The following is a 16,234-nucleotide window of genomic DNA, read 5'->3' on the forward strand; positions in this document are numbered from 1 at the left end:
TAAACTGCTGTTGTCCAAAGGGCATTTTAAGTCACCTGAGTCACTCAGGTGACCTATTGTTGAAGATCTGCGTCCATCGTCGTGCATTAGCAATTGCATATTTTTTAACTTATGAATAAATTCCATTCCAATTCTTTTCAAATTAAAACTGATAGAAATTGACAAATTTTCTCCTCTACAACTGCATAACTGTAATGAAATCTAAATGCATAGTAATGTAATGCAGGAAGGCTTGTACCAAAATTGTACATTTGTTGGATAAAGTTTTAGACTCCAGGGTGGGGCTCTACTTGGCATATAATGTTTATGTGTTTAAGTAAGGCATTTAAATAGCACATCTTAAGGTTACTGATACTACATTGAAACTAAATATTAAAGTATTTAGCAGGAGCCCTTTACCCAAATTGTAAATTTCATGATCTCAGGGATATGGGTTTTAGTTCCATATGTCGATTATGGGATTTCGTTTAATTTTGCTGATGCTGTATAAAAACTAAATGCAAATTTAGAAAAAGCAAAAGGGGATGTACCAAACTTGCGAATTTGACAACCCCAGGGTTCTGACTCATAGCCGGGTCCCAATCAGTCATGTAATGTTAAATGTAACATGTAAAGGCTTCCGTCATTATTAGTACTTACAGGGACATTTATGTATTAAGAACACATCATGTTTTACACTGCTGCTGAGTATTAGAATTTAGCTTAGATATGCAGAATAGGAAAAACACGTAGATATCATATCTCTAGGTCAAAGGTCAACAAGAGTCCTGCTACTTCAGACATATGAATTATTAGGCTAGACTGTAGATCAGATATATATAATAACAACAAAGTACTAGTAACAAATGAAATCATTTTACAGATTATACAATCATCTTAAGACATTTAGTGTATACAGTTGTCTAGGGACAGGTCTTGGATCATTGTTGTCCCACTATCAGTGTTCTAAACTGATCAGTCACATCTCTGTATCAGCAAGGTGACTCAGGTGAGCGTTGTGGACCATGAGCATGGAAGTACATGTGTTTGATTAGGCCGAAAGTAATCATTGCTTTGTTTCCACTAATACAACTGACTCTAAATTATAACTCTATCCTAGAAATTTTTTTGCATGTTTTCTAAAAAATTATTATTAAAAAAAATGGAGATGACCCTGGTCATAATATAGTTTAGAATATGACTTATAATATGAAAGCATATTCAACAACTGTATCTATAATGAAAAATGAGCCCCTTGTTTTCAGTATGTCAATAGATCTGCTAATTGAATGGAAATTGTGATCAGAATTCAGAACATCTTCTTGTCTTGGATTTAAATATAACAAATATAATTCATTTCCTACCAAGGTACTCTAATTTTAACTTGAATATTAGTGGAAACACAACCATTTATATTTTTGGCCTTAGCATTCAAGAAATGTACTTGTCAAAAACAGGACAATTGCAATCAGTGTGTGAAATATGTAGATCACTTGAATGTGTGAAATAAATGTATATTGTGAATAGGTTGATATTTACATGTCAGTTTAATTATTGTAGATTGTGTTCCTAAAGACCCAGACCCTCCACATCATGGACACACTAGGACTCGGCACTCAGCTAAAAGTACGACAATGTTCTCAATGTCAGGGGGACACTGAGTTTTACTGTAACACATGTAAACGTGATCTGTGTTTACAGTGTAAAGAGAAACATGTCATTGATCTACATACCAAACACCATGATGTTGTGATTTACCGTGAGAAGTTTAACTACATCCCCAGACAAGAGATCTGTGTCAGACATCCAGACAGGTTCTATGAAATGTTCTGTCAGTCGTGTGAACTTTCTGTCTGTTTCCGATGTTTAGAGCACCGAAAACACCAAATACTGGACATTAGAACAGCCTATCAAACAAAGCGACAACAACACCGAGAAATCATTGACACCATCAGAAGTGAGACTCTCTATAACTGTCGTGTTCTCCTGGCAGGAATCCAAACTGATATCCAAACTTGTCCCCCACAAATCTGTCACCGTCAATCACAGATGTCAACCAAAGCCCAGAGACTGAAGGATCTGATTGACACTGCGGTATGTGATGTTAAAACAAGATACCGAGGTTTATTGATTGATAGAATACAACAACAGAAGAGAAAAATGAACAGACACCTCACCCACATACAGAACTATGAAGACAGATATGAACAATCAGCAAACAGAGCGTGTCCCCCAGATAAAGGACACCCCTAATCTTCCACAACACCTGCTGCTGTCCCTGACTGAGGGATTCAACATGGAGGATGTCAGTCAGTTATTGAGGGGAATCCCAGAAATCCAAATGACAACAGGAAAACGACAAGTAGGAATAGACGAGTGTGTGAAACTGATGTCCACACCTGTATTACACACGTCTGTCTGTGTGACAGGTGTTAGTGGTGTGGGACACATATCTCGTGTGATGTCAGACCGGGTCTGGATCTCTGAGTATAACAATCTCATCTTGACAGACACAACAGGAGACACTATACACCGTGTGACAGATATAATAACATTGTATACAGGAGTACACACAGTGAACAGTTCTGGTGAACTGATTTATATAGACAGTGATGATAACATCAACAAACTGTCTGTGAACAATCACACAGTCACCACACAGATAGAGTGTACATATCCATGGATACCACTGTGTGTGTACTGCTCCCCGTCCACAGGAGATCTGATGGTCGGGATGTGTAACGATGATACAGGTACAGGCAAGGTAACCCGGTACAACAGTAGTGGTCAACACATCCTGACCATACAACACGACAACAAACGTCAGACACTGTATAGTGAACCTTTCTATATCACAGAGAACACTAACGGTGATATTATTGTGTCTGACGGGTTACGTGATGCTGTAGTGGTGACAGAGCGCGGGGGGAGACATCGATTCTCCTACACAGGACCTCCATCAGGATCATCACTAAATCCATACGGAATCTGTACAGACGCGCTGTCACACATCCTGGTGTGTGATCTAAACACCGACACAGTACAGATGATTGACAAGGACGGTCACTTCCTGTCTCTGTTACTGACACCACAACACGGGATAAACACACCACGCGGCCTGAACTATGATGATAAAACTCACCTTCTCTGGGTCGGATCACAGTACACCAACACAGTGTCTGTATATAGATATCTACAGAGGAGGTACTCTCTGACTGGTAAGTACTAGTAGTACTGTAGTTTATTGTACTATATCAGTCAGTATAAATAACATCAAATTCTACACAGGAATCCATTATAAATTATTGTTATGCTATGACATTGTTATGATAGTGATGTTTTAAAAAATGTACAGTGTAGGTTATGATTAGAGGTCATATCTAATTTTAATTACAATGTGGCTATATTTAGAGGTGTTGATTGGTTTTAATTACGAGGTGGTTATAATCATAATAATTAGAACTAATGATTAATTTTAATTACAATATGGGTTATATCTAGGGGAAGAGTTAAGTTTTCATTACAAGTTGGTTATAATTATAGGTAATGTTTAGTTTTCATTACAGCATGTATAATGTGTGTTGTAATTAGAGATAGTGATTAATTCTAATTACAATGTGAGTTATAATTAGAGCTATCAATTAATTCTAATTACAATGTGAGTTATATTTAGAGCTAGGGATTAATTCTGATTACAATGTGAGTTATAATTAGAGCTAGGGATTAATTCTGATTACAATGTGAGTTATAATTAGAGCTAGGGATTAATTCTGATTGCATTGCAGGTTATAATTAGAGCTAGTGATTAATTACAATTACAATTTGAATTATAATTAGAGCTACGGATTAATTCTGATTACAATGTGAGTTATAATTAGAGCTAGGGATTAATTCTAATTACAATGTGAGTTATAATTAGAGCTAGGGATTATTTCTAATTACAATGTGAGTTATAATTAGAGCTAGGAATTAATTTTAATTACAAATGGGTTATAATTAGAGGAGGAGTTATGTTTCTATTGCAATGTGGGTTATGATTAGAGGTAATATTTAATTTTGACTACAATGTTGGATTTAATTACAACTAGTGATTAATTTTAATTACAACATGGGATATAATTAGACGAGGAGTTAGGTTGTTATTAAAATGTGGTTGATAATTAAGGTTAACTTAGTGTGTAGGTTTAATGTTAAATGATGTGGGTTATAATTACATTAAGTGAATAATATTAATAATATAATATAATTAATTTTAATTACAATGGGGGCAATGATTAGATGAGGAGAAATGGTTTTATTTAATATTTTGGGTTGGGATTCAATAGGTGTTCAATGGGGAGATTTTATTAACAGCATTCTGTTACAATTATTATCTTGTTGAGATTTGTAGAACATTGATCATTGCCAGTTTAAAACTTGACATGTTTATAATCTATTTCTTCTACTTAACTATCCTACTTTGTAAATATCAGTGATATTGACACAGCTTTGGTTTGTGGGATGTTGTATGTTTCTGTGATGGTGTGATGTTGTATGTTTCTGTAGCAGGTGTGGACAAAATCTACATTGTGTACTGGTTTGACACTGAGTATGTACATTACACCAGTCTCTGTGTGGAATAGCTATCATGAACTTAAGGGTCTGTATCAAAAGTCAAGGTCTGACAAAAACAAAACAATTAACACCCCACCCCCTTGAAACTAAATAAATGATGAATGTTGATCTACTTTGTTTTTAAAATTCAAGTTCTGATAACACTCTGAGTTGAGTCTTGTAAACTAAGTAGAAACAAATACAAATGTAGTTAGAATGGAATTATTTCAATAAGAGATCGCCACTCCATGTTTATTAAATGAAATTAATGAATTACAACTGATTTTGTATATAATTATATCGTATTTGTGACATTTATCGTAATTTCATTAAGTTACCTTAGGTGACCTATTACAATTGGTCAGTATGCATTGTCGATCGCTATTTGTTAACAATTGAACATTTTAATTTCAACTTTTTGATATAAAGTTCTACCATTTCAATTATTGTTATTCCCCCCCCCCCTCCCCCCCCCCCCCCCCCTCCCCTTCAAAGAAGAGAGGCATATTGCTTTGCACCTGTTGGTCAGTAATGTTGTCTGCTCAATATCTTGAGAACCATTCACTTGATCGTATTGACATTTCTTATGTAGGTTGGTTATGAGGAGAAACATACCCTTATTGTGTTTAGGTCAGAAGATCAAGGGTCAATTTACACTGGACATAGAAATATACTTTCTGCTAAATATCTTGAGAATCCTTTGCTTGACAGACATCAAACTTAGTACACTGGTACATCCCATAGAGTAAATTACCGCTACTGATTTTGAGGTTACATGGTCAAAGGTCAAGGATCAAACTAGACATAGGGATCTACCATCCACTCAATATCTTGAGAACCATTTGCTTGACAGACATCAAACTTGTTACACTGGTATATCTTTAGGAGTAGATGACCCATATTGATTTTGAGGTCACATGGTCAAAGGTCAAGGGTCAAACTGGACAAATGAATATGCTGTCCACTCCATATTGGGAGAACCCTCTGCTTGCCATACATCAAACTTGGTTCACTGGTAAATCTTCTGGAGATTCAGAAGATGATCCCTGTTGATTTTGATGTCATATATTCAAATGTCAGGGGTCAAACTGGACATCAGAATATACTGTTTGCCCAGTATCTTGAGAACCAATTGCTTGACAGACATCAAACTTGGTACACTAGTACATCTTCAGGAGAAGATTACCCTTATTGATTTTGAGGTAACATGGTCAAAGGTCAAGGGTTAAACTGGACACAGTAATATATTGTCTCCTATAGATTAAGAATTATTTGCTTGATTGACACCAAACTTGGTATACTGGTACAGCATAAGGAGTAGATGACCCCTGTTGATTTTAGCCAGAAAAGCTGAAATTTATAAGAAAGCTTCCTAACATAGTGCAGATGCCAGGTTGTTGAAATCATGGCCCCTGGGGGTTGGATGGGGCCACAATATGGGATCAAAGTTGTACATACAAATATATAGGGAAAATCTTTTTCTCAATAACTGCTGGGTCGGGAAAGTGGAAATTTACATGAAAGCTTCCTAACATAGTGCAGATTGAAGTTTGTAAAAATCATGGCCCCCGGGGGTAGGATGTGGCCACAAGGGGGATCAAAGTTTTACAAAAAAATATAGGGAGAATCTTTAAGAATCCACTTCTAAAAAAACATGTGGACCAAGAAAATGGAAATTTACATGAAAGCTTAAAGCTTCCTAACATAGTGCAAATTGAAGTTTGTAAAAATCATGGCCCCTGAGGATAGGATGGAACCACAACAGGGGATCAAAGTTTTACATACAAATATATAGGGGAAATCTTCTACTGGGTCAGGAGAGTTGAACTTTACTTGACAGTTTCCTGACATAGTGCAGATTCCCGATTTGTTAAAATCTTGCCCCCTGGGGGTAAGATAAGGCATCAATAGGGAATGAATTTTTAGATACATGTATATAGGGAAAATCATAAAAAATCTTCTGAAAAATCATTGGGCCAGAAAAGTTGACATTCACATGAATGCTTCTTAATATAGTCCAGATTCAATTTTGAAAAAAAAATCATGGCGCCCGGTAGTAGGTTGGGTTCACAATAGGGATCAAAGTTTTACATGCGAATATATAGGAGGCTCAGGTGAGCGATGTGGCCCATGGGCTTTTTGTTAATTTTAACACCATTGGGAGCATTTCATGTTTTACAAACATCACTTGTCGTATTTAGTTTTAAGCATCTTTGGGACAAGGGGGCATGTATTGTAAATTTTAGGAAATCTGCACTCCTAGGGTCATAGGGGTTAAGTAAAATTTATGAAAATACCACATATTGACCCCTATGCAAAACCCTTTTCAACAATTGCACATTTGCAAGGTAAACTAAATGTATAAACATGTAGAATAGGAAGGCCTCTAATGAAATTGTAAATTTTATTATCCCTGGAGTAGAGGTTCTGACTCCATGATGTTCCTAAACTTGATGTATATATAGTGTATATGTGTAGAACATCTAGAAAACATTTTTACTGCTATTGATATTAGACTGAAACGAAATAGATAGGTAGTCCTTATCTTTTTTATCAACAAAATTGTTTGGCAACCAACTCCTGGGTTTTCGCTCTAGGACAGGCCCTAATAAGTCATATTGTAATAATTTTACATTTTATATTATGTAAAGTATTTCATCAGCATAGGCATTTTTGAGGGTCATTCAAGTTTGAAGACTACCTCTTTTACATTGTTGGTGAATATTAGAATTGAGCTTGGATTTTTTCTAGATTTCGTAGCCCTGAGGCCTTGTCAGTTGTGATACTTTTAAGTAATACTAAGGTGACTGATAAAGCATCTTGTCTTTGACAATACTGTTTATCATTCTTTTTATGCCCCCCAGAATCAAAGATTTGGGGATATACTGAGCGACAACGATTTTGTGGCATGTCTGTCTGTCTGTCAGTCTGGCATAAAACTTTAACCTTGGTCATATCTTTTTCACCATCAGAAGTAGAGATTTCATATTTAGTATGTTGGTATATATGCATTCCTTGTGGAAATACCTTTCCATTGGTACCAAAAACTGATTTAAGTCATATCTTTCGAATCATTAGATGTGCTACTCTCATATTTAGCATGTGGATTTCCTGTGAGAAGACCTCTTCTTTGATTTCAGATTTTTTTTTTACCTTGTGACCTTAAAACTGACCATTGACCTAGTTTTTAGAAATTAGAAGAAAAAAACTTTAAATTTAGTCATATCTTTTATAAACTGCACAAGAGGTTCAGTTTAATATTGTATTCCTTTCAGCCAACATTTACATTGGTTCCAAAATCTTAGACCTGATGACCTTAACAATGACCTTTGGCCTACTTTTAGAAAATATTAAATGTTTAATATCTATTAAATGGTTAGAGGCACTGGTTTAATATTTAGTATGTGCATTTCTTGCGAGAAGATCTTTCCATTGGAACCAAACATGCTGACTTTGTGACCTTGAAATTTACCTTTACATAAAATGTGAACTAGATGAAAGTTACTTCACATTCTCAGTATTGCTACAAAAGTTCCAGCTACAATGTCTTACAGTTGTAGTTTGTTGTAATCTGAGGATATCAGTGTTTCACAAACACATCTTGTTTATTCACTTTTAAATCTCATTAAATTGTCACTGTTTATACCAGATGTAATACGACACAACCCTCAGCACAAAAACACTGTTACCTCATTAATTAACACAAACCTCAGCACAAAACACATTGTTACCTCATTAACACAAACCTCAGCACAAAAACACATTGTTACCTCATTAATTAACACAAACCTCAGCACAAAAACACATTGTTACCTCATTAATTAACACAAACCTCAGCACAAAACACATTGTTACCTCATTAATTAACACAAACCTCAGTACAAAACACATTGTTACCTCATGAATTAACACAAATCTCAGCACAAAAACACATTGTTACCTCATTAATTAACACAAACCTCAACACAAAAACACATTTTTACCTCATTAACACAAACCTCAGTACAAAACACATTGTTACCTCATTAATTAACACAGTCTTTATGAAATGAGTTGTGGTGTAAGATAGATTTATTACTTTTGTATAACTGTTTATCTGACCACATTTAGGGACACTTCCGTACTTTCATCATGTGACTCTCTATCATTACGATGCTGACAGATGTAATGAGTTTCTGTAATAGAGCTAAGTAAATGAAATCTAGTGTATTATGTAAGAGCAGTGTTTAATTTGTTTGTGGTTAATTGTTGGAGTGAGGTACAGAATTTACGTTTTAGGTCATATCCTAAAGACCCGTGGCTAAAGAAAACATATTTCATTCCTCGTTAGGCCTAATAGCTAATATGTGTTTATGTTGCACATATCCGATTATATCAATCATTGATCGATACAGTTCTTCCGATTATGACCTATTATCGATTATGATTTTTTTCGGATTATCCAACATTAGTGAGACAAGCAGTATGGGTCTCTCGTCTTTCAAATCACACAATCCATATCACTTAGAATTGATTGTACAAGCATATAGAACTCAGTGTGGTAGACTAGGGACTATGGCCACTTCTAGCGAATTCTAAGCTGTACAACTGGTTCAAACTTCTACATACATAAAAAATGCTTGCATTGTCCATGTTAAGTTTTCTTCAGAGGTGGGTTCTATGATTGATTGTCCATGTTAAGTTTTCTTTAGAGGTGGGTTCTATGATTGATTGTCCATGTTAAGTTTTCTTTAGAGGTGGGTTCTATGATTGATTGTCCATGTTAAGTTTTCTTTAGAGGTGGGTTCTATGATTGATTGTCCATGTTAAGATTTCTTTAGAGGTGGGTTCTATGATTGATTGTCCATGTTAAGTTTTCTTTAGAGGTGGGTTCTATGATTGATTGATCACCTGTCTTCTTCTATTAAAATTTCAGATAATCCAGACAGAGATGAGCGGATCACGGAAGATTCAAGTTAGGAGATTCAGGAATCATTAACAGAGCTGGAAATCAGTGAAGAGTCCGAGACTGAAGAAAACTGTGAGGACCTGAAGTCTGAGGACATTGCTGAATATTTAATATTTAAACAGTATTTTATTATGACAATTCATGATAGGATTGGACAACAGACATTGACTATATAAGTCCTCTCCATAGAAGGGCATTGCTGAATCAGGTAGAAGTGGAGATAATTGTGTAGAGGAAAATGATGATAATGAGAAATCAGAGGAATCTGATGAGGACACTCCTGAATCTGACGAGGACACTCCTGAATCCCGCTGTCAGTGGTGTCTCAACATTTCCAATTGTCAAAATGAAGTTGAAATAAGTCAATGCATGCAAAGATATGTATTGTGTGATTTGAAAGACGAGAGACCCAAGGGCCATATTAGTTGTGTCATCTTTTATACGTAATGTTCCAAAACTCATTCTGTCGTAACACTTGACATAAAATTTTCATTTCTGAGGAGTGTTTGGAAAGTGAGTAAACTGATTCTGATGGTGAGGATGTTCCTGATAAAAAAACTCGAGGATGAGCAGAAACCATGAAATAGGTGATAACAGTGATGATAAGGATTTAGAGGAGACCTGCGAAAATGAGGATAAATAAGCAGATCTGGTTAATTACATTGAAATAAGACAGGTATTTCGCCAAGTAAACAAACGACTTTTCCCACTAAGTTCGTTGCCTTTCTTAGAATTTCTGTCATATTTGAAGCTGAAATGGTCAGTCACTAAAATTACCATCATGTATCCTCCAAAGTATTTATCTTCTAGAATATTGCAGTTCTGTATTGATTATATATTAAATTGTGTATATATTTAGATATCTGATTTGTTATTAACATTGCATTGTTTGAAGAATGTTATATCAGAATATAATATTTCCACGTAAAATCAGTCTTGTTTGAATTTATTTTGTCAGTGTTGGTAGAGACTTGATGTGTCTCTGTTACAGGACCAGGAGTATATTATTGTAAGGAGACTTTAACGAATACTTTAACTGTTAGATGTGGTTGTTAATTTGTAAAGACATCTTAACCGGAAAGTACCATAAATGCAGAATACTTTTCCGTTAAGAATACTTTATGATAATGACCTTAAAATCGTTCAGTTAAAGATATCATTTTACGCTCTTTACATAGTTATACCATATATCAACAATGATAGGATTTGGGGTAAAGAAATCGAATGTTTTCCCTCAATAAAGATTAACTGATTGCTGATTGTATAATATTCAACGTCCCTCTTGATAATCTTTCAATCACATGGAACAGTCACCAATGCCGTTGAAGGGCTGTAAAACATAGTCTTATGCTCAACGTATACGACCATGGGGCAGGGAGGAATTTTTATTGTGCCACACCTGTTTAACATCTTATTTGATTGGTTTGTTGGGTATTGTTTAGCGTCCCATTTGATTGGTTGGTTGGATATTGTTTAATGTCCCCTTTGATTGGTTGGTAGCATATCCTTTAGTATCCCGTTTGATTGGTTGGTTAGATATTGTTTAACGCCCCGTTTGATTGGCTAGTTGTTTTGATATTGTTTAATGTACCATTTGATTGGTTGGTTGGATATCTTTTAGTGTCCCGTTTGATTGGTTGGTTGGATATTATTTAACGTCCCCTTTGATTGGTTAGTTGTTTTGATATTGTTTAATGTCCCGTTTGATTGGTTAGTTGGATATTGTTTAACTTCCCGTTTGATTGGTTGGTTGGATATTGTTTAACGTCCTATGTTCGGTGTTTACGGCCTTTGGGCAGGGAAATATCTTTATCATGAAAGGTGAAAATACGAACAGTGATCAATCTCATAACTCCTATTACCAAAGCAAAATAGTTGTTTATGCAACACCTGCTGTGACATTGGGCCTCGCTATTTGAGGTTTCATCCGAAGGACCGCCCCATTTAATTTCTTCTTACAGCAAGCAAGGGGTACTGGGGCCCTATTATAACCGGGATCCCCACGGAAAGGGAGTTAAAACTATATCATCTTTTGATAACAGATTTAGTAAATAAAACAAACAATACAAACTGTAACAGACGGTAAATAAAACAAACAATACAAACTGTAACAGACGGTAAATAAAACAAACAATACAAACTGTAACAGACGGTAAATAAAACAAACAATACAAACTGTAACAGACGGTAAATAAAACAAACAATACAAACTGTAACAGACGGTAAATAAAACAATACAAACTGTAACAGACGGTAAATAAAACAAACAATACAAACTGTAACAGACGGTAAATAAAACAATACAAACTGTAACAGACGGTAAATAAAACAATACAAACTGTAACAGACGGTCAATAAAACAAACAATACAAACTGTAACAGACGGTAAATAAAACAAACAATACAAACTGTAACAGACGGTAAAACAAACAATACAAACTGTAACAGACGGTCAATAAAACAAACAATACAAACTGTAACAGACGGTAAATAAAACAATACAAACTGTAACAGACGGTAAATAAAACAAACAATACAAACTGTAACAGACGGTAAATAAAACAAACAATACAAACTGTAACAGACGGTAAATAAAACAATACAAACTGTAACAGACGGTAAATAAAACAAACAATACAAACTGTAACAGACGGTAAATAAAACAATACAAACTGTAACAGACGGTAAATAAAACAAACAATACAAACTGTAACAGACGGTAAATAAAACAAACAATACAAACTGTAACAGACGGTAAATAAAACAATACAAACTGTAACAGACGGTAAATAAAACAAACAATACAAACTGTAACAGACGGTAAATAAAACAAACAATACAAACTGTAACAGACGGTAAATAAAACAATACAAACTGTAACAGACGGTAAATAAAACAAACAATACAAACTGTAACAGACGGTAAATAAAACAATACAAACTGTAACAGACGGTAAATAAAACAATACAAACTGTAACAGACGGTCAATAAAACAAACAATACAAACTGTAACAGACGGTAAATAAAACAAACAATACAAACTGTAACAGACGGTAAAACAAACAATACAAACTGTAACAGACGGTCAATAAAACAAACAATACAAACTGTAACAGACGGTAAATAAAACAATACAAACTGTAACAGACGGTAAATAAAACAAACAATACAAACTGTAACAGACGGTAAATAAAACAAACAATACAAACTGTAACAGACGGTAAATAAAACAATACAAACTGTAACAGACGGTAAATAAAACAAACAATACAAACTGTAACAGACGGTAAATAAAACAATACAAACTGTAACAGACGGTAAATAAAACAAACAATACAAACTGTAACAGACGGTAAATAAAACAAACAATACAAACTGTAACAGACGGTAAATAAAACAATACAAACTGTAACAGACGGTAAATAAAACAAACAATACAAACTGTAACAGACGGTAAATAAAACAAACAATACAAACTGTAACAGACGGTAAATAAAACAATACAAACTGTAACAGACGGTAAATAAAACAATACAAACTGTAACAGACGGTAAATAAAACAAACAATACAAACTGTAACAGACGGTAAATAAAGCAAACAATACAAGAACAAACAGAAAAGCACATCTGTGATTTAAGATATATAATTTCAAGGAACCATGGTAGATCTGAAGCAACAAACAGTAAACCCGTCAAATGAGCAGAAAATGTCCATTCCTGAATTAGTGTCTTCCTGACAGTCATTCCTCTTCGTAATTTCCGATGCGCAATGAAATTGGAGGTCACCCGTTCTGACAAATGAGAGCGAGATAGAGAGAGACACTGTAAGCGTCAGATTTGTAAACAATTTAATCTCCTGATTTTATAGAATATTGATATATAGTTTATCGTATAATGACTTTTGTATTGATATAGTTTAAACCAGTCATACATGACACGATGTATTCTTCATTCACTTCCGTCAATGTAACTCCTACCCACTTCATTCACTTTCATCACTGGAAATACTGTCCAATTCATTCACTTCCGTCACTGTAACTTCTGTCCACGTCATTCACTTCCGTCACTGGAACTCGTGTCTACGTCATTCACTTCCGTCACTGGAACTCGTGTCCACTTCATTCACTTCTGTCACTGGAACTCGTGTCCATGTCATACACTTCCATCACTGGAACTCCTGTGTACTGCATTCACTTCCCTCACTGGAACTTGTGTCCATGTCATTCACTTCCATCACTGGAACTCCTGTCCACTTCATTCACTTCCGTCACTGGAACTCCTGTCCACTTCATTCACTTTCGTCACTGGAACTTGTGTCCACGTCATTCACTTCCGTCACTGGAACCTCTGTCAATTTCATTCCGTCACTGGAACTCCTTTCCACTTCCTTCACTTCCATCACTGGAACTCATGTCTACGTTATTCACTTCCGTCACTGGAACTCGTGTCCACTTCATTCACTTCCGTCACTGGAACTCCTGTCTACTTCATTCACTTCCGTCACTTAAACTCCTGTCCACTTCATTCACTTCCATCACTGGAACTTGTGTCCACGTCATTCACTTCCGTCACTGGAACTCCTGTCTACCTCATTCACATCCGTCACTGGAACTCCTGTCCACTTTATTCACTTCCGTCACTGGGACTTATGTCCACTTCATTCACTTCTGTCACTGGAACTCATGTCCACTTCATTCACTTCCATCACTGGAACTCCTGTCCACTTCATTCACTTCCGTCACTGGAACTCCTGTCCACTTCATTCACTTCTGTCACTGGAACTCCTGTCCACTTCATTCACTTCCGTCACTGGAACTCCTGTCCACGTCATTAACTTCTGTCACTGGAACTCATATCCACTTCATTCACTTCCGTCACTGGAACTCCAGTCTACTTCATTCACTTCCGTTACTGGTACTCCTGTTCACGTCATTCACTTCCGTCACTGGAACTCATGTTCACTTAATTTTGTCACTGGAACTCCTGTCCACTTTATTCACTTCCGTCAGTTAAACTCCTGTCCACTTCATTCACTTCCGTCACTGGAATTCCTGTCCATTTGATTCACTTCTGTCACTAAAACTCCTGTCCACGTCATTCACTTCCCTCACTGGAACTCATGTCCACGTCATTCACTTCCGTCACTGGGATTTCTGTCCATTTCATTCCGTCACTGAAACTCCTCTCCACTTCCTTCACTTCCGTCACTGGAATTCCTGTCCATTTGATTCACTTCCGTCACTAAAACTCCTGTCCACGTCATTCACTTCCGTCACTGGAACTCCTGTCAACGTCATTCACTTCTGTCACTGGAACTCCTGTCCACTTCATTCACTTCCATCACTGGAACTCCTGTCCACTTCATTGACTAATCCGTCAATAGAACTACTGTCCACGTCATTCACTTCCGTCACTGGAACTCATCTCCACTTTATTCACTTCCGTCACTGAGAAACTCCTGTTCACTTAATTCTGTCACTGGAACTCCTGTCCACTTCATTCACTTTCGTCACTGAATCTCCTGTCCACGTCATTCACTTCCGCCACTGGAACTCATCTCCACTTTATACACTTCCGTCACTGAAACTCCTGTTTACTTCATTTACTTCTCTCACTCAATCTAATTAAAATTAGATGTTGCCTACGCTCGCATACTCGCTACACAAACAATTTAAATTAGATTGTCCACGTCATTCACTTCCGTCACTGGAACTCCTGTCCACGTCATTCACTTCCGTCACTGAAACTCCTGTCAACGTCATTAACTTCCGTCACTGAAACTCATGTCAACTTCATTCACTTCCGTCACTGGAACTCCTGTCCACTTCATTCACTTCCGTCACTGGAACTACTTTTCACTTCATTCACTTCCGTCACTGGAACTTCTGTCCACGTCATTCACTTCCCTCACTGAAACTCCTGTCCACGTCATTCTCTTCCGTCACTGGAACTTGTGTCCACGTCATTCACTTCCGTCACTGGAACTCGTGTCCACTTCATTCACTTCTGTCACTGGAACCCCTGTCCACGTCATTCACTTCCCTCACTGGAACTTCTGTCCACGTCATTCACTTCCGTCACTGGAACTCCTGTCCACATCATTCACTTCCACCACTGGAACTCCTGTCCACATCATTCACTTCCGTCACTGGAACTCCTGTCCACTTCATTCACTTCCGTCACTGGAAATACTGTTCACTTCATTCATTTCCGTCACTGGCACTCCTGCCCACGTCATTCACTTCCGTCACTGGAACTCATGTCCACTTCATTCACTTCCGTCACTGTAAATACTGTTCACTTCATTCACTGCTGTCACTGGAACTCCTGCCCACTTCATTCACTTCCGTCACTGTAACTCCTGTCTACTTCATTCACTTCCGTCACTTGAACTACTGTTCACTTCATTTATTTCCGTCACTCAAACTCCTGTGTACTGCATTCACTTCCGCCACTGGAACTTGTGTCCATGTCATACACTTCCATCACTGGAACTCCTGTGTACTGCATTCACTTCCCTCACTGGAACTTGTGTCCATGTCATTCACTTCCATCACTGGAACTCCTGTCCACTTCATTCCCTTCCGTCACTGGAACCTCTGTCCATTTCATTCCGTCACTGGAACTCCTGTCCACTTCCTTCACTTCCATCACTGGAACTCATGTCCAGTCATTCACTTCCGTCACTGGAACTCGTGTCTACTTCATTCACTT

The 16,234-nt window shown here is 36.7% G+C and overlaps 1 protein-coding gene across 1 annotated transcript in view; it reads left to right on the plus strand.

Moving 5' to 3' along the window:
• The window catches only part of LOC125682758 (uncharacterized), a 222,865-nt gene extending 212,415 nt beyond the window's left edge, over positions 1-10,450 (plus strand). The window contains exons 8-9 of the mRNA XM_056147922.1: positions 1,540-3,197; positions 9,488-10,450. Coding sequence (XP_056003897.1) covers positions 2,171-3,197; positions 9,488-9,531 — 1,071 coding nt within the window. The 5' untranslated portion in view covers positions 1,540-2,170 and the 3' untranslated portion in view covers positions 9,532-10,450. The remainder of the gene's footprint in view (positions 1-1,539; positions 3,198-9,487) is intronic.
• The last annotated feature ends 5,784 nt before the right edge of the window (positions 10,451-16,234 follow it).

The sequence above is a fragment of the Ostrea edulis genome, chromosome 8 (assembly GCF_947568905.1).
Source record: "Ostrea edulis chromosome 8, xbOstEdul1.1, whole genome shotgun sequence".
Taxonomy (NCBI): domain Eukaryota; kingdom Metazoa; phylum Mollusca; class Bivalvia; order Ostreida; family Ostreidae; genus Ostrea; species Ostrea edulis.